General features: G+C 39.0%; 1 protein-coding gene across 1 annotated transcript in view; it reads left to right on the top strand.

The window, feature by feature from the left end:
- The first annotated feature begins 1,980 nt into the window (after positions 1-1,980).
- The window catches only part of DBX2 (developing brain homeobox 2), a 33,089-nt gene continuing 14,722 nt past the window's right edge, over positions 1,981-20,347 (top strand). Inside the window, exons 1-2 of the mRNA XM_047065247.1 lie at positions 1,981-2,401; positions 16,574-16,669. Of these exons, the coding sequence (XP_046921203.1) occupies positions 1,981-2,401; positions 16,574-16,669 (517 nt within the window). The remainder of the gene's footprint in view (positions 2,402-16,573; positions 16,670-20,347) is intronic.

The following is a 20,347-nucleotide window of genomic DNA, read 5'->3' as shown; positions in this document are numbered from 1 at the left end:
GGTGGCTATGATTTAGGACTGGCAGGGATGATGTGATTTCTCTTTTCCTTGCTAATCTCAAAGGTTACTACTTCAGAGCCCATCCCTAACTTTTAAGACTCAGTTTACAGGAATCTTACTCTGGAGATTTTCTCTCACTTTTCCTTCTGAATTACAATCCCTTTCTCAGATATTACTTGTTTTTCTCCCTCACTAAGCTGTGAACCCCTACAAAGCAAGGACCAGACTTTTCTCTATATATTCCCAGGACCACCAAAAGTGCTCCATAAATATGAAATGTTCAGGAAAAGTTTGTTGACTAAATCAGTAAGTGAACAAATATTAGTAACATACACCAACCTTGCAAATAACTTTCCTTCCGTTTGGCAGCAGGTAGGGAGGGTGGATTTCTAGAAAGCTTTGGACATCCTTAGAGTAAATGAAACACAAATCAACCAGGTGAATTTTTAAAAGGAAATTTATCTTACTAGCCTGGCAACTCTGTCTAGCTTTTAAGTAAATTGAAACTAGGAACCATATTATTATTGTTAGGATACAGAGGAAAACTATACATGTAACTCCAAACCTTTCACAATCTTTTAAAAATCTTATTTTAAATAAATTCACCTGAATTTGCACAGGAGTGTAGCAATGGGAATTGTTAATCGACAGAGAAGTCACCGTTTTAAAATTCCATTGATACAATTTCTAAAATGAGGAGCTTTAAATTGCCTTGTGGTTAAAGGAACTTTTAACTACACACACACACACACACACACACACCCTTTTTTCTTCTGCCCAGTCTCTAGCAGGCTGTTAATAAACTGGAAACTACCCAGATTTCTAGGGGGGATAAAAGAGCAACTGTAATCCTAAATAATCCAGTGTTCTCATCCTGGGCTCTGTGGAGGAGGACCCAACCATGTTTGGTTAGGAAAAGTTGGTGGTGGCTTTTCTTGCCGGGTTTTGGACCCAAATATTTAACCACCTCCAACTAAGATCCCTTTCTCTAGATCAAAATTTATCGGAACATTTCTTCTGGAGTGATTCCTAAATGATCTTAGAAAAGCGATTGGAAACGAGCTACTAGAACCTCTGAAATTTCTTAAAAGGTCTCCAAGAAAAACTCACTTTCTTTGCCTTAAGAAAGGGGAACGCATCTCATATGCAACCCACTCTTTAAAACTTCGCATCTATCTGCGGGACCACAACAGTCCCAGTAACACTCGCGACTCTATTTGATGACTACAGTCCTTCAAGCCTCTAGTGCCTGTTAGCTTCCCCAGGATGCCCGTCGGTTCCTGAAAGTGACATCAACACTGGAGAGCCGGGGGTTGCCCAACAGGTGGTCTGCCGAACGGTCTCCAGAAGAGAGTGCCGCCCGCCCCCGGGGCACTCCTCGCCCACGGTCGAGCGCCCTGGCGCTCCGCGGGGCTGCGTGGGCTCCAGAGCTAGGGCTCCGGCCGCCGGGAGGGGATGAGCGCGGCCGGTTCACGTCGCCTCCACGCCCACCTTCCCGCTACGCGTCCCCTCCCTTTGCCAAAGCTCAGACTCTGGGGCCGCCCTTATTGTTGGCCGCGTCTGTCACTTTGTGGGCCGGGTGACATGAATGGATGGGCTGGACACACCTTCCAGCCTTCTGAGAGAGAGAGAGAGAGAGAGAGAGAGAGAGAGAGAGAGAGAGAGACCATCCGGATCTGCATAGGGAGCGGGAGGGACTCCCCCGGCGCCCCCAGAGCTTGCGCCGCGGGCCAGAGACACGCACAGCTTCCCCCTCCCACATTCACTCCTCCCATCCTTTAAGAAAACGCCCAACCCCAAAAAATAATATTGCTCCAAGCCTGCTGGCGTCCTCGGTGCCCTCTCCTCCTTCCCGGGCTCAGCGCGCTCCGGTTCCACGGGAGGCTGCGGCGGGAGGCAGCGGCGGGAGGGAGCGGCGCGAGCCCGGTGCGGCGCGCGGAGCTGGAGGCGGGCGCGCAGGCGGCCCGCGGGCGCCGCACTATGCTCCCCAGCGCCGTGGCGGCCCACGCCGGCGCGTACTGGGACGTGGTGGCGTCCTCCGCGCTCCTCAACTTCCCCGCGGCTCCGGGCTTTGGCAACTTGGGCAAGAGTTTCCTGATCGAGAACTTGCTGCGGGCTGGGGGCGCCCCGCCGCACGCGCTGCAGCCACCCCCGCACCACGGCCCGGCGTCCGCTCTAGTGGCCGCCGCCGCCGCCACGGCAGCCGGCGCGCAGGTCCGGCCCCTGCCGGCCAGCCCCGTTCCCCTCAAGCTGTGCCCCGCGGCCGAACCGGTCAGCCCCGGCGGAGCGCCGTACGGCACGCGTTGGGCTTTCCAAGTGCTCAGCCCCTCGGCCGACGGCGCCAGGCTGCCGGGCCGGGCTCCGGGGGATCGAGACTCTACCTTCCAGCCGTCAGCCCCAGGTGAGCCAGCTCTTTTCCTCCCCAGCCGCGCCCGGCGCCTCCGGCCCGGCGGGTCCGGGATCCGAGCTCCCGGGGGTGCGCGCTGCGCCAAGGGAGCCCTGGCCCCAGCGCGCCCGGATCCGCTCCGGCCTGGGACCTTCTTCGAGCGTCTCGAGCTTTAGTGGGGATGCCACTTCGCGGGTAAATAGGGTACAACCACTAACTGTGACACCCCCTCCACCCCTATCCCATACTACCAGCTTCCTCTCTGTTTCCTTTCAACAAGTGGTAGGGCTGCCTTGATTTTCAGGCCTTTCCGGAGAAACCCTGAATGCCCCACATTGGGTTAGCGGGAAAGAGCAGCCCTAGTCCCGAGATCTCTGGGTTCGCTGGACCAGTTTCACCCGTCTTGTTCCCAAGTTCAGCGTTTCTGCTCGCCGCCTCCAGCCCTGGAGGCCGCGGGACACCAGCTCCCTGGGCAGTTCCCGCGGCCCGCTTCGGGGGCTTTGCTTCTGCGTCTGCAGCGAAGGCCGGGGCCGTTCAAGAGCGCTCGCAAAGATTTTTGGAAGAAGAGTTGCGCAAACTTTTGGCTTTCTCCGCTCTTAGTATTTGAGATCACGGAGGCGCAAGGAAATCAAAGACGACTTTTTCTTCGTGCTGAGCTGAAACAGCTGAATTGGCACCTGGAATAGGAAGTTCACCAATAAATGGGAAATTATCAAAAGAAAGACAATTTTGGTTTAATTTTCGCATAAAACCTAAGTGGTGTGATTGGGCAGAGGATGTGGACGGGTTAATCACACTTTAGCTAAAGCGTATGGAGGGGCAGCCGAAATGCGCGGTGAAAAAAAGGGGAAGCCTTTTGGAAACTCAGAAGCTGAGATCTAGTTGGATTATTATTAATTTTTTTTGGCTGCGTCCTTAGGCGATCTTAACTCATTCTTTTAATCCCGATGGGTTTGTCCAGAATGACTAATAGACGCTTTTTCAGCAGATTCCATTGTCCCAGCAAACTGCCAGATCAAATTTATTGCTAATGGCTGTATAGAACTTAACATGTTTAGAACCTGTCCTGGTCTTTCAGCTTGAAATGGTTATTAACAGAATGGAACAAATATAATTATATGAGCGGTCTCATTCACACAGTGTAAAACCTAAGGAACCTGGGAAGCCTTTTGCATCTAGGGAAAGGAAAAAATACTGTTAAAGGCAGAGTTTATGTTCCTTGGTAATTTGGGCCACTCTCTTATTTTTGAAGTGTTTGGAAAATTAGAAACGTATAAAGCCGGTTCACCTAGACAAGAGTTAGTAAATAATGTTGTGTCACAAAAAAATAACATTTTCAAACAAAAAATGGTGATTTGCATAACTTTTAGTGGTTTGGCATTGTGTTCATAGAAGTTATTTTTAAGGATTCTTAAATTGCCCCTGATCCTGATTGGCTGCTCAACCAGAGAAAGTTACTTAGTTTTCCCCTTTGTAGATTTTACAGGTTAAATTCAAATAAACCAAATGCAAATCAAAGGCAGATATTTTAATAACTGAACAAGAGGTTTGTATATCTGTTTCATTCAAAATATTGCAATTATTGGGTAAAGGGTCTCCTAACTACAAAAAATGTTCAAGGATGTATTAACTCTTGTACACTTATTAAAGTGTCAGAATACAAAAAAAATTTTTTTTTGGAATAGTTAAGAGAATATGAGAATTTATATTTCCCTTTGAAGTATTCTAATACAGTTTAAGCACATATTTTTTCCTGGTGTTTTATTGAGCCCTCATTGAAGATTTGAGATTCTCCTAGGTTGATTTTCCTTTGAACAAATAACCTTTTATTTCAAAAAATAGTCTTGTAAGGGGTGTGTTTAATTTTTGAATCTACAAAAGTATCTTAAGAAAATTAAAACTCTATATTTGTGCCCACGAATATGCTGCTTAAAACCAGCATTTACATTCATTTATCTTTGTAATTTGACACAGAATGTCATTTTCTGAACGTTGCCCTAGTTTTATTTAAGTGACAGATTTTTGTCCTACCAAATGTTGTGGGAATTCATTGCTGCTGTGTAGAATTATGAAGTTTTAATGAGTGCTGACAAGGTTACTATCACCTGAAAATTAACTGACTGACGACATAGTGATTGATGTTCTATAGAGAGTATAGAAGAGCTACTGTTTTTGAAAAGATAACAGTATTTCCTTATATTTCTTTCTGAGATGTCAGCGAACAACCACTGCTAATCCTTTAGACCCTTACTTAGGAGTGGATCACAAAATGGGATTTTTAATCATTTCAGCGTGTTGAGTACTCACTTTTTTTCCAGTCTTGTTGAGTGTACCAAACTAAATGTTGAATGAGAAAACCCCAGACTTCCTTTTATTGGTGCCTTGGTGAAATACAGAGCCCTTTAACTTGGGGATTTATGCCACTGCATGCATTTCTGCTTCATTATCTTTGTTACCGATTTTTAATGATGCCATCTATTTCATTTGTTCAGGAAGTGCTTACCGAGTATCTCCCATGTGTCAGGCTCTGTTCTAGACCATTGGGATCGTCACTGCACAAAACGGATGACTGTCTCTGCCCCTGTGGTATTCCATGTTTGGACTGCTGTATGGCTTTCCAAGCATTTTCATAGCTGTTCGCTGCTTTAATTTTCATAGAGGCCAGTTTTTTCCTACAATGATTACTTCACTTGCTAATTTTGTTTTTGTCAGAAGTTAACAGTGGAAACATCTGTGGACTTGTGAAGGAGAAAAAAAAAAATTGTCCCAAACCTTCGTATTCCTTATGCGAGTCTTTCATTGAATATCGGAAGCTAGTGATAACTGATTACGTGTATCACAATAAATCAGATTGTGATTTTGTATGTGAGTCCATAAGGAAAGAAATTGCCCTTCCTGTTTGTCTTGCTGTGGATCTGCAAGGTGATGACATTTAAGCAATAACACAGATTTTATAGGTAATAAATGAGAGGATAGCTGTCAGTTCTTCATCCCTGGAAACTGGCAAGTCTTTGAATATTTACAGTAGGAAAAAGACTCTCCATAGCTATATGTTGTCAGGTTGTTTATATATAAAACAGTTGGATATATATACATATATATATATGTATATATATATGTAGTTTAAAAACTCTAGAAATCAAAGGGTATTTCTCAAGGCTGGAGAGGGGCACAGTGCTATAGAAGGTAGTAGATAGAAGATAGATCCAGGGTTGAATCCTTAGATCTGTTATAGTTTATTAGGGGAAACCAGGAGGTTCTGCAAGTAAATTAGAATCATCAGAGATCCTTTCTGAAAAGTTCATTAATGTCATTATTGGGTGAATATTGTGCTAGATTACAATATTTAAGTTTTTATATATAAAAGGGCTTTGAAATGTAAAAAGCTGAAAATTTTACATTTCTCTTGGTTATGTCACCAGTTTTATTCAAAATACGTGGAGTCTTGCCTTTTAATAACATTTGTTATTTAAACATTTTAAAAATATTTGACATAAAGGTAATTTTCTGAATGTAATTTATTGATTGTTGAAGCTACTCCTTTTAAGGGTTAGAAAGCACATGTTTCTTCTGGATAGGTGAGTTCTTTTTTTTTTTTTTTATTTTTTAGGTAATTTTATCAGGTAAGTTGTACTGTGTAGTACAGAAATGGAACCAGATCCGTAGCATTTTTCTGGCCCCTTGTTAGGATTGCTTCTTACCATTAAAACTTAATGTACATCCTCGTTTCCTTGCCCATCTCTCAGTTCCAGATACTATTTACGTGTTAATCCATGACTCTGTCTTAAACTAATTGCACTTATGTTTTATCTAGTCCAACTTAAAGATTTTGTGATCTGATTTATTAAGCCAGAGTTTCTCACTTATTTTTGCTACCACTTTGCTTTAGACTTGTTTTGGTAGATTAAAATCACAGCATCTTGAATGTTGGTGATGCTGACCCAGAATCAGGACAGAGAATGGAAAATCCGGCAAAGGTGGTTCCTTCCTCAGGCCGTCACCTCAACTACTGCTTTGGTGGAATTTGTAGATAATACGGAACCATGTTATTACTACATGTGCATATTTTTTGTATCTTCTTAACATGCCTTTGGATTTATATTAACGTATTAATATAAACATATTAACATTTAATAACTTTACATAGTTCATGAGAATCAGCTCAAGTTAATGAACTTCAGATTCAAGGAGAAATTCTTGCAGTGAAGAGAATAGGACTAATAGTTCCTTCCCTTCTAGTAATGACTCAGTTACCATCCTTACAGAATAACACCTGGGCTGGAGCAATTTATGTGCATTGAATTTGCCCCTGACTTTAGTACTTATCCCACCCCAACCCCTAACATGTGCTTCTTTACTCCACTTAGGCAACAAGAAATGTCAATCTGTTAACAGGTATTGAAGCTGTTGAGGTTTAATAATAAAATAGGAGTAAATCCAGCAGGCAAGTAGGAACACTGTAGAACTTTCCCCTTACCTCTTATTGACTTAAGGGAGTTAAGGATTATTTTAAGAGGCACAATGGTTTGGGGCGCTTGGGTGGCTCAGTCAGTTAAGCGGTTAAGAGTCAGACTCTTGATTTCGGTTCAGGTCATGATCTCATGGGATTCAGGGGTTCCAGCCCCGCTACTTGGGATTCTCTCTCTCTCTCTCTCTCTCTCTCTGCTCCTCCCCAACTCCCTTGCTGTCAAGGGTGCCTTCTCTCTCTCTCTTTCTCTCTCAAAAATAAATAAATGAGCAAGAGAAAAGAGCACAGTAGTTTGAATGCCCAGACAATTGTATACACATTTATGTATAAATAAACATAGGATTCAGAGAGTTCAGGGTTACATGCCAGAAGCCAAAGGATGCCATATGTTGTGGGCAATTTAAAAGAATTGTTGACAATGATTTTATCCACATTTGTTTGCCATGAATGTGCCTCATACATTGGAACCAAAGCTGTGCATGAGACTCTATTACATCCCTGTTGGAGTGTGCCACCTTCTTCCTGTTCTTGTGCCCACCAGAAAAAAGTCTCCTTTGCTATAAGACCTCATTTTATGCTTAGGTTTGTTGCTGAACAATGATAGAAATGGTAGCAATTGTAAAGTAAGGGAAGTAGCACAGGTAATAGATGTGCTTGTAAAATACTTTGAGATTCTTTGCTATGCAAGTTTTTACAGAAGTGAGATGTTCTTATCTTTAACATATTTAAATAAATGTGTCCTTATGTGGGGGGGGGGATAAATATTTCATTTACACCACACTCAACCTATTTTCCACCACCCTATTTCTGTTGTTACTCTTTATAACTTTAGAATACATCTTACTATGTCTTTCAAGGGGTCTTGCTTTGTAGCTCTTAATACAGTGTTTGTCTACTTTATCTTGGATTAACAGAGGCTCCAAATAAGGTGTTTTCCTAATTACAGTGATTTTTTTTCACAGTGAAGGTACACAGTTTTTAAGTCTGTTAAATAAGTTTTCATTCAACTACACCTGGAGTCTGTCAGGAATAAAAAGGCAAATTGGAAAAAGAAACAACATGATTTTTATCTGGGAATGCTTGTTAGAATCCTTATTTAAGACTTCATTAGATCATGCTTCTATTTTATACTCTCTTACTAAGAAATTGGATTTTTGCCTTAATGTATAATACGCTTACCAGACCCTTGTATATTTTATTCCAAAGTATTTTATTTTACTTTCAGTAATGTTTCCACTTTTAATGAAATCTCTCCCTTTTATTCTTTTTAGCCTCCAGTCAGTACTTGATTTGGCAATGCAGAGTGATTCATCACTTTATATAAAGTTACCATAACTGATTTCATTTTTAATAGCATTATTCATTTTGTCAACCTGCTATTAGTTGGGAATATTTCAGGGGCACATTTTTGTGAGTTATATGAACAGTAAACTGAAGGCACTAAAATTCTCTCTGAAGTCAAAGATCAAAAAGCCTCTAAAGTTTTAGACTTTTGTTTTAGAACCAAAGCATCTGGGAAAAGGAAAGAAAGAAAATTCACATCTTTTTCTGTATATTACTGAATACTTAATTGCCTCCTTGTTTATCAGTATCCCAAAGATGAACAAGGTTTCTAACGTTTCTTTTACGTGTTCAGGCACTTTGCCACAACAACCTCAATTTTATTAATTCTAAGTGGCTGTCAGAAATAGAACATACAATATATAATTTTTACCAGTCCTCTTGAGAGGACTCAAAATTGCTTGTTCTTTAAAGGGTTAAATCTCTAATAACTTTTAAATTTAAAATATGCGAAGGAGTTAGTAAGTTATTCTTTGGAAAGATTTTTGTCCATTGAAAGAGAATAAAAACCATGACTGCTGGCATGTTTCTTAAAGAGACTCTCCTAGGGCTGGATTGAGTTTAGGTGTATTTAACCAATTCTATAGTTATATTGGGTCTCAAACCAGAAGACAGTCCCATTCTTTCAAGCAGGAAAAGAGGCACTCCTGTGTGTTTACATATTTTCTACAGGTGCTTCTGCATTACAGGTTGAATGGTTGCAACAGATTTATGGCCTGCAAAGCCTGAAGTATTTATCTGGCCTTTTATAGTAAAAGTTTGCCAACAATTTCTCCAAAGCAAAAATGGCAAATTAGGTAAATTTAAAAATACAGTTTTTGGAGCTGGTTTTAGCAACATTTCTGTAATTTTAAAGCCTAGATTCAAGTCTAAGATTTTTATATTACTGACTATATAATTCCAATCAATTCATATAACCTCCTTGAGCCTCTGTGTCCTCATTTCAAAATAAGAACAGAGATTAAAGTCAGCATTTGACTTGCAAACACATACCACAAAAGCCTACTGATAACAGGGAAAGATGTGAAAGACTCCTTTCTACCATTCCACCATAAGTAAAATATTGGTGAAAGGGGTATTGCTGTATAAGAAGCTATTTCAAAGATTAGAGGCTTAAAGGAGCAATTTATTATTTTCTCTCACAGTCTTGTGGATTGACTGGGCCCAGCTGAGTGGTTCTCAACATGGAAACTCATGCAGTTAGATGGCAGCTGGGACTATGGTCTTCTGAAGGATCAACTGGGCTTGATGTCCAAAATGGCTGCTCACATGGCTGACTGTTGATTGGGTGCTTAACTAGAGCTATTACAACAATCTACAAGTAGACTTTCCAAGTGTCTTGAGCTTCTGACAGCTTGATGCTTGGGTTATGAAAGGGAGAGTTCTAAGAGCAAACACTCCAAGAATCCTAGGCAGTGGCTGTAAGGCTTCTTATGATCTAGCCTTGGAATGTTCCAGAATATCACTTCTTCTGTATCCTTTGGTCAAACAAGGCAGCAAGACCATCCCAAATACAAAGGAAGGGGAAACTGAGACCCAGGTAATTTGTAGCCATTTAAAATCTGCCACAGGGTGAAATCAGGATAACCCTATCAGATACAGTTCTTGCCAGGTCTGTTGTCTCCTGGTGGAGTAGACCAGTGCAAGAATTAGTCACACAGAGTGCAATAGCTGGGAGCTTGAGGAGTCTTCATTAAGGCTTTTAGAATTTGAGAGCTACAAGAACTATTCTATTAGGCTATTCTCTTCTGTGACATCGACTGTATAATAAAAAGAGATGGGTTTCCTTAAATTTAGCTCAGTTTTTCAGAGCTGCTAATAGAGACCACTTGAAGGGAGAGGCAGCAGAGATAGTGATCATATTTGGTGATTGCGATGAACTGAGGCCCGCACCTTGAGAAGAAGCCATACCCTACCCATTTGTTCATTATGCAAGGCTAGAGAAGATGCTAGTGGCCATGTATACACAAATGGTTATCATTACCTCTTCTTTTTTTTATAACTTTTTTTTTAAGTTTATTTATTTATTTTGAGAGAGAAAGAGAGGGAGAGAAAGAGAATACCAAGAGAATACTGTGTGGGTCTCGAACTCACGAACTGTGAGATCATGCCCTGAGCCGGAATAGTCAGATGCTTAACAGACTGAGCCACCCTGGTGCCCTCATTACCTGTTCTTATAACAAATCTTTACTGCAGTGGGATCCTTCCATATAGCCTCTCCTTTCTCCACCACATCGCATCCGGTACTGCCAGGTGAATTTTCCTAAAATATAGCTTCCTCATACTACCCGGCTACTCAGGAAAACCTTAATTATCTGCTTCCTCATATTACCCAGCTACTCAGGAAAACCTTAATTATCCCCATTTGACGATCAGATCAAATAGAAATATTCTGTTCTGCAACACCTTCATTCCATCAGCTACATTTAGCTCCTCCAAGTACATTGTTTGTTCACTCCTTTCGCCTTGTGCCAGCTATCAGGCTGGTCTCCTTAACCTGCCCTACGTGTCCCACCTTGCCTCCTTTCCTTTTGTTCAAGCCACCTTTCCTTGTTGGAATGCCTTCTTTTTCTTCTTTTGCCATTCCAAATACCTTCCAAATCAAGGTGTGGGTTAAGATGTTGCTGCTTAAAGCCTTCTTTGACAAAGCCCTCTTGACAATAATCTTTTCTTTTTACTTGTTTATATTTCACTGGAAGTCTTGACCATGCGGCTTCTTTTTATATGTTGTCTTACTGTTGATCTCAAATTCTGTAATAATGGCAGGAGTAAAGGCTAACATTTATTGAGTGCCTGCTGTGTCAGACATTGTTTTGTGTTTTTTTCTGTGGTCTCATCCTGGCCGTGTATTATAATGACCTATGCATCTTTTGAAACAATGCTGTGCTAAGGAGCCCACTCTTAGCTGGTGATTTAACCCGGTTGGTATGGGGCCTGGGCATCTGTATCTTTGAAAGCACTCTAGAAAATTCTAACATGTATGCAGGGTTGAGAACCAATGGTTAGGGATGCACAATGTGAATTTTTTCAAATTTCATCTCTCTCTTGGGGAATGCCTCAGATTTTACAGAGGAAAATTGAATTTGGAAAACGGAAAAATTTGCATTTCATTTCGTTGACCAGCAGACATAAATCTGTAAGTTAAGAAACACTAAATAGAAATTCTTCTGGGGAAGGAAACCATCCTTTTTCATCTTTGTGGTCCCAGTACACTGTGTGGCACTTGCTAGAGATGCAATAAATATTATCTGCACAGAATTAAAAGCACAGCATCAAAGAAGTAGACACTGCACTTGATTTATCTTCTCATGAGCTGTACCAGAACATTAAGACCTTTGTTTTTCTGTGTCTGAAATACTTGAGGAAAAGAATGTGGACTTCTGTTGTTTTCTGATGAGCAGGAAGATAAAGGATGAATTTATTTAACTTGCTTTCCCTTGTGACTGAAGGTAAATTTGCATGTGGATCACATAAATGAATTCCTTCCAGGGTGTGTGATAATCACACCTCATTAGGTGAGTGATATTTCTTAGATCTTACTACTCAGGGCTGCTGGTTGCTATTCTTTGGAGTCTCATTTTTGGGTCCACTGTATTCCAGTTGTATATTGTTTTCAGGTCAGAAGTTTAGATTTCTTTATTCATGGTTCCCATGTACCAGGCACTTGAAAAAGGTCATTTAAAACCATTAAAAAAAATTATTTAGCTCCCTGTTATTCTTTCCTGGAGGTGTTTTTTTACCCTTTAACCAAAGGTTAAAGATGCCTTAATAAGGCATCTTGGAGCCTTCTTTCATTTCTCCCCATCTTTCTTAAAAGGTGCTGCCAGTTGGCATAGCATTGCAGTGGACTCTTGAAATTTATTTGAAGGTTTTATTAGTGGTCTTTAGTACTCTTTCTTTGAAACGTCAACTCAAGTCAGTTAGTACCACAGTTTTCCACTGACAATCAGAAGAATGTGGTTTCACCCCATTTAAATACACATTGTTCTTCTCCATCAGCAAAAGAAGAATGAAAATAACAACAGAAAAGCAATTTAAAAATTATTGCTTGCTTTCTAAATGACAGACTGTTGAAAATAATTTCTCTGTAGTTAGGCTCGTAACCATCCTCGGCTATGAGATGATTGTATCACAGAACCATCTTGTTAAGTTTAAAAAGAAATCAGGCCAGTTCACCATTAAATTGGCTCTAAGTCTCCATCTTAGATAAATGTTCAAAATAATTAATAGGTATTTTGATTCTGTGGCTTCAGATAAGTCAGAATATCTTATTAAGAAGTGAAAAGCTCATGAGGTTTTCTGTGAATAAGTGATTTTAGTCATTTGGATTCAGACAGTTTAGTTCCAAAAGTTTTAAGTTATTTATTGGTAACTGGTAACAAGATTTCCACAGAAACTGGAAATTAGGTTTGTTGGTGAGATACAGAATTCGGAGTATCCTGAAGTATTGTGCTAACAGAACCTAACATCATGCCGAACCTGACAGTGTACGTTTTTTTTGATAGGAAAGTCCATTTGATTTTCTCTTATGGAAAGCTTGGGAGATGTGTCCATTTTCTGGGCTCCAGCTCTTATGAATAACTGGCAGTATCTGTGCATGAAACCCTGATCTCTCGTGGCTAATAACTAAATATTATTCTAAAATATTTGTGTTTCTCTTGTCCTTTTTTAAAAAAGAAATTGCCGGGGTGCCTGGGTGGCTCAGTTGGTTGAGTGTCTTGACTTCAGCTCAGGTCATGATCTCACAGCTCGTGAGTTTGAGCCCCACATCGGGCTCTGTGCTGACAGCTCAGAGCCTGGAGGCTGCTTCGGATTCTGTGTCTCCCTCTCTCTCTGCCTCTTACCCACTCGCATTCTGTCTCTGTCTCTCTCAAAAATAAATAAACATTAAAAAAAAATTGCCGAAAACAGTGTTCACATTCCAGATGCACACCCATTTGAGGTTGAATGCTAATGAGTGGATGAGATAGCGTGTGTTCAATTCATAGCAGTGCATGGCATGTAGTAGGCACTCCTTAAATATTGTCGTAAATATCGTTCAGTGAGCCTATAATGAGTTGTTCCCAGTATAATCAATGATAAAGCGACTTCATCTAGTCTGCATTAATGGGCTTTGAAGTGCATATCAGGATGAAATTGCCTTGTTTTCTGTCCTTTTCAGAGCATCTTCTAAGTAGTTCTCAAAAACTTAAAAAAGTTTTAACACATCTATCAACTTGTTACTTTGTTTTCATCACAGCTGAGTTTCCTTTCTTGCTATTCCTTTAAAAAGAATATGATTGACAAACATTTAAAATTGTAATATATATATATATATCTTTAATGCACTTCATTGTTTAAAATGGTTATTTCCTAGTGCCATTTGACACCCCTGCAGTCATAGGTTCAGCTGGATGAGCATTTGACTTATGTCAAAGTAGGCACATGTAAAAAAAAAAAATGGAGCACTTAATTGGAATTTCACAATTTTCACAGAAACCAGCTTCAACAAGGTGTATGTATGTATGGAAACCATGAGTTGACTGTGTAAATATATGTATGTCAAAGAGATGTTTTAACATGGTAAGGAAATTCTACACAAGAGAACCTGAAGCCTGGTCATGTCACATGTAGTTCCTTAGCCACAAGAGTTTATTACTGTAGATGGCATGTCATTTTGATTATAGCTTCACTCTATTAAGATAAGGTAATACATAGTAATATAACAAACTACTCAATGAAAACTTCTTCTGGTTAAATTTAACACTAAGATTGTATATCTCAGAACTTCATTTATCACAAATGAATTTAATTGATTGCTTGTCTCAAACGAACCATTCATTTTTTTTTTAATCTTTTATTTTTATATTTTTTAGGCCATAGGGTTAGATTGAGAAACAGTTTGGCTAGAATGATAAAATTTGTAATTTGTACGTATTATAACGCATGGTTATTTTAATAGTATCACTAGTGTGCTTATTTCATGTATGTTTTTTCCAGCTATCATGATAAATGTGTTATTACATGTATGTAAATGCAGCATTGCATTTTGTGCCAAACTGCACAGTAGCCATGACTTAATTATATGGAGTGTTTATTTTGAGATGAAATAATTTAACAGAAAATGCTTGAGAATCAACATAATGTGACAATTTTTATATGTAGAAATAGATTTTTATTTTTCAAAGTACTTCAAATATTCCTAGAATACTGGAAAATGTAACTCTGCCTAAATAGTGCCATTTTCTCATAAGATATTAAAATGAAATGATTTATCTTTTCTTTGGTGGTTTTATAGTCAGTGTTAGAACAGTTTATGATAACAGTAAAATTTTTTAAAAGTTTTATAGGGTGCCTGGCTGGCTCAGTTGGGAATGTGCAATTCTTGATCTCAGGGTCTGGTGGTGAGTTCAAGCCCCAAGTTGGGCATGGAGCCTATTTAGAAAAAAATGTTTTTTTAGTTTTATAGAATTTTTTGAACACCAAGATGGATTTCCTTTTCATACTTTGCTTAGTTGCTATATTTTCAAAGTATCATTTTTTAAAAGATTTTATTTTTAAATAATCTCTACACCGAATGTGGGGTTTGAACTCACAATCCGAAGATCAAGAGCTGCATGCTCCGCTGACTGAGCCAGCCAGGCACCCCTTGAAATATCATTAAGACTAACATTTTATTATTTGAAAACTTGGAAATTAAAAAACTAAGAATACGAATATTGGCAACTTTCCGTTATGTTATAGAAAAAAACCTGCATGTGTGATTAATTTGCAATTTGAAGGCATTAAGAACCTAGATTTTTATTGGGCAATACACTTATTTTGATATATCCTTCAAAAATATTGGCGAAAGTAAACACATGCTTATCACTTGGTTAAAATACAAGTCTGAAATTACTGTGTTCTTGAAAAAGGTATGGTATTCGTATCAAAATAATATTCACTAAATATGATTAAAATAAGAAAAAAGTTGCCGTTGAATATGTAGGGAGAGTTATAAAAATATTTATTTTCAAGTCATGCTCTAGATTTCAAGGTCATCTGTTATGGATAATACTATATTTCAAGGTGTGTCTGGGGAGCAGGGAAGGGGTTCATTCCTGATCCTCATTCTCTTCCTGAGAAGGTCGAGAGAGGCTTCCTATTTCTTAGTTTTACTAATTACTACTTATAATTATGACCACACAGAAAATGAAGTATTAGGCTTGGTTTTATACATTCATTTATTGAAAATTTGCTGACATTTACAATGTGCTACGTACTCTTTTGGGTATGCGATAGCAAAAGCAAGTTGTCCACCTTCAGGAACTTTCGCCCACGTTTGTATTATATCTCATTATGCTAAAGGACATGGGGTATTTAAGGTGTTTAACCAAAGCCTGACATATAGTAAGTGCTCAGTAAAGAAGAGCTATTACTAATGTTCTGTGACATCCTTTTTAGCTATTTATCATCTACTGAGAAACAGAATTTAAAATTTCTTTCCTTATAAGAGTAATGATACCTATTCCGTGTACATGTATTGAAAATGTTATGAATAGTATAGTTTAATAAAATGAGCAGAACAGATATATGGAAAATCCCTATACTATAAACACAGATACCTTCAGGTTAACTAGTTTCTCTTGAGATAAAATGCTATTATTCTCAAATACTTTTGAACATGTAAAAGTGATCAGAACAAAAAAAAAACATTTTGTTATGGAATTGCTCAATAGATTATCTCTTACCACTTTGGAATCCAACTAACTATTTTGAAGAATTTTCTGAAAATAAACAGTAGAGTAATAGAATCTCTTCTAAAAAATTAAACTTAAGCATATAACACTCAAATTGGTTTTTATATTTAATTTTTTACTTTCTGCTTTCAATTTGTTCCTCGGTAAGTATCATATCTTGAGCTGTGCCATTCAATAATATGATAGCTCCTAGCCACATGAGTGTATTTATTTTAAAATAACTTAAATTGAGAATTCAGTTATCCAGTTACATTAGCCACATATCTCAGGAGCCATGTGGGAAATAGATCCCATATTGGACAGTGGGGATAAAGGACATTCATCACCACAGATAGTTGTCCTGTGTGTTGCTCTAGGATATTGTGAATAAAGGAGTATTTGATATGTACTACTTGTAATTAGGACCACACAGAAAATTATAGGTTTGGTTTTGATCAACTCGTCTTTCCAGTGCATCTTCCACATCTCGATTAAATGTGTGGTAATCTCTTTGACAGATAAAGGCTACTTTAGAATAATGTTAATTTCAGTCAGAGTTATAACCAGCCAAGTAAAGGCTCAGAAAATGGAGTGTTTTACTCAGTGACTTTTGGGAAACTAGAATTTTGAATATGGTCTAAAAGAAATGGCTCATCAATGAGATCAATGCTTTCTCCGCAGCGTCTTCCAAACCTTTCTTCCTGAGTGCCTCACCATTCTACTCTGCATGCTGTGGTGGGTCCTGTCGGCGCCCAGCATCCCCCACTGCTTTTGCAAGTAAGTTTTTATGCTTCATCAGCAATGCCTCAGTTATTCTGTAAACCAAAGCAGCAGGATTTAATGTGCTCTGGAAAACTAATTGGTAATGCCATGGCAAGGAGCTAAATCCTCACTAAAAATCACAGCGATCCTATTCAGGAGGTTTCCAGAGATTTATCAGACCTCAGCACACTGAGCAATTGTGAGCCGTTTCTAATGGCATTGAAACCCAGGGCTGACACACCAAGGAAAGTGACTTGTTTTCCATTTGATATAAAAGATCTCAGAGGGACTGATTTGGCTCTTTCTGAAACGTGTAGCAATACTCATTTAGAGAAGAAAAAAGAAAGAAGGAAGGCTAAAAAATTGTGCTGTATAAAATTTCTATTCAACTTAGAATGTAACACAGAAAGTCACTAGGTGTTCATAGAAAGTAATAAAAATTGTCCAGATTGTGAAAGGAGATAAATATGTCCTCTTTATGATCTTGAAAAGAACCCACCAGAGTTGTAGGAAATATTTTCAAGAGAACTTTTCCTCAAAAATTTCAAAATTTAAAATGTCCAGGGGTGGAGTGAGAACAACAACTCTGAAAAAACTTTTAGAGCGTGCAAGCGTGCACACACATACACACTCAAAAAGAGCAATGTCGAACTAAAAAGAAATAAAGTTCACCTTGATCTTGAGATTTCTAGGTCAAGTAAGAGTTTGTAGGCAGAGATTCTGAGTGTGTGATGAAGAAGTCCAGTAAGCTCTACTCTACTCCGGTAGAGGCCAGCACATTTATTTCAACTGCCCAGAGAAAACTTTTATTCAGGTTAACCCCTCTGTCAGGTGGAAAGTGAAATAGAAGGAGTTGAGTCAGCCTGAAGTACAGAGCTCTATCACGGTTGGATTCAGGTCCCTGCTGCCTCCCGTGAATGTGTTTTATGAATGTTTCAGGAGAGCAGTTGCTCAACAGGATGATTCCTGACAAGTGAGGCAGCAAATGCTGGCCGTTTAATGAGCTGCAGGCTTCTGAGCATCTCTTTAGGGGGCCGATACTTTCCCACAGAGCACTTTACATGGCAGGGACCCAGCCACAATGGGCGACAGACCCGTGACCAATCGTCACTTTCACTTGACTCATCCACACGCGACCTCACCACGATTTTTCACTGTGCAGATGAACTTTAGGAGCCATTTCACATGGAAAAGGCTTGGGCAAGGGTCAGTTGCCCTTTTGTATGGTCATAAAGCAAGGCTCTGTGTGTCCATCTTTTCTCCTGTCTCACATTCCAAGTGAATTTCTGGACACCATTTAAAGCACTTGACTGAAAAATAAAGCAGTGAATGAAACTGACTTTTATAGACTCATTCTAGCTCATCTTCCCATATAACCCTGTCCACCTGAAAAGGGATTTAGTGGATGAGCTGAGTGTATACAGGACTTGCTGAATACATAGGGCCCATTATCAACTCTGGGATCGTTTATTAACCAGGACTGATACACCACTATTTTGGAAGTGACCTATTAATTGTCCGTTTAACTAGAATGTATTGATTCAAATAGAAAAATAGAAACCATGACTAAACCTTTTACTCGCTCCTTCAAGGTGGTCTCCTGTGAGGGCAATTGAAAACTGTTGTGCAAATTAAGGAGACATTTGTCATCATATATTAGAGTAGCAGGGAGAGGCTGCTGGAGTAGAGACATAAGTCCCAAATCTCTGCTACTATAGCATTGTGGCGTCTCTGAGATTAAATCTTTGGTGTTGCATTCCTGGGGTAGAGATTAAAAGAGATCCCACACCTAGTTTCCGTTACTTCCCTTTGATATCATACTGGACTTCTATTTTAAAGACTCTCTGGCAATGTAGTGTAATGGACAAAAAACCCTGTGTAGGGGCACCTGGGTGGCTCAGCTGGTTACGCATCCGACTTTGGCTCAGGTCATGATCTAACGAGTTTGAGCCCCACATCGGGCTCACTGCTGTCAGCGTGGAAGCCTGCTTCAGATCCTCTGTCCCTCTCTCTCCTCTCTCTCTCTCTCTGCCCCCTCCCCTCAAAAAATAAATATGAAAAAAAACCCCACGTAACAGGTGGACATTCATGTATGTGTGCGTGTATATGTTTAGTCATTTCATAGCAATGTTTTGGTGAAAATCTCTAAGCCCTGTAAATTACTTTACACTTTACACTAATGCCCAGGCCAGTTTGATAAATAGAGCACATAAAAGTAATTCTAAAGACATTTCCTAGAGAACGTCATCATACTCTCAATTGCTTGAAAAATTACTTTAAGCAAGACTCATTTTCCTCCATCTGCCTCTCAGTTCTTCCCACTTTATGCCTTTGGCGTAACTGTTATATATTGTGGCATCTATCCCTAGAGGCCTATTAAGTCCTATGTTTATCTTTTTTATTTAATAAAACATATAAGGGGTAAATCAGCACGGCTCAGATCAAGCATAGAGAATGCTGTACTTGGTTTGTCTCCATTTCTGAGGTTGGCATTTTAAAAACACTTTAGAGATGCCACAAGTGTTTTTAATAAACTTTGGTGTCTCATTAGTTATAAATCTGAAATGACTTTTTTATTTTTTTGTTTATAATGTTCATCGTATTAGCAGCAAATAATAATGAAATGGTGGATTTAGGCTGTCAATAAAGAATTTTACATAAATAACCATGATACCAAAGAACGTTAATAAGGCTTACATCTGCACAGTAATCTTTTTTTATTTAAGGCATTTACTAGATTTTCTTTTTTTTTTCTTCTTTTTTTAATAATAAGAACAGTTTTTATGCCCAAGCATTTACATTTTTTTTCCATTGCACAGACGGAGGAAAATGAACTGTCCAAGTAATCTTGTATTAAATTTCAACCAAAATGTGCTGACATGTGTGGACAGCCAAAATCAAGGTTTATACTAAACATTTTAATAAGCAATGAAATCGGTGGCCCTCACAAAATTGACTTCACTCTTTCTAAAGTGTAGGATCGGATCAACAGGTTCCTAACAAGCAAGTAAAATATCATTTTGACTCTTGTAACATGATTCACTTGTATAAAATTGATCTCACTTTTCTTGTTAACCTTTTAGATTTATGATTGATTTGTTGTTGCAATGTGGAAACAATCATTCATCCAGTGCCCTTCTCACATATAATAAATAGTTTAATAGGCTATTTAAGCACAACCCTTACAGTGGGGAAACATTAAAAGGCAGTGGTAAAAGTTCTCCCCTCCCCCAAAGCAGTGGAAGGAAAATCTTTGATATTACATCCATAAGGTTCTTTTCAAAATCACACATTTCTCAGCTAAAATGAAATGGAAACTTGTGGAGGGAAAAAAAACACCTGAAAAAGTGCGGGAGTCTTAATTAGGTAGAATGGCTAATTGAATTAATCAGATAATTATTTCATTTTGTCTTTGAGTACTCAACTTGCATGTGATCGTTCAACAATTCTATGCATTAAAAGACAAAGTTTAAATTTAGAGTAGTAGGATGAAAATACAAGCAGGAAAATATTCTGGGACAAACTGCTCTGCCTCTTCCTTGGGAAATGAACTTCTATTCTACATCTTAAGATCATTTTGCTATTTCCTCTTCTTTGTGAAACTTAAAAGAACATAATATACTGTCCAAATTCAAATTTAGGATTTTGTTGACTACAGAAGGGAAGGGCCATTACTTTTATTATTGTGAACGT

Source organism: Lynx rufus, unplaced genomic scaffold (genome assembly GCF_022079265.1).
Source record: "Lynx rufus isolate CCGP_SWC_20201006 ecotype Redwood Valley unplaced genomic scaffold, mLynRuf1.p SCAF_7, whole genome shotgun sequence".
NCBI classification, from domain to species: Eukaryota; Metazoa; Chordata; class Mammalia; order Carnivora; family Felidae; genus Lynx; species Lynx rufus.
This window is presented reverse-complemented; position numbering and strand designations above follow the sequence as displayed.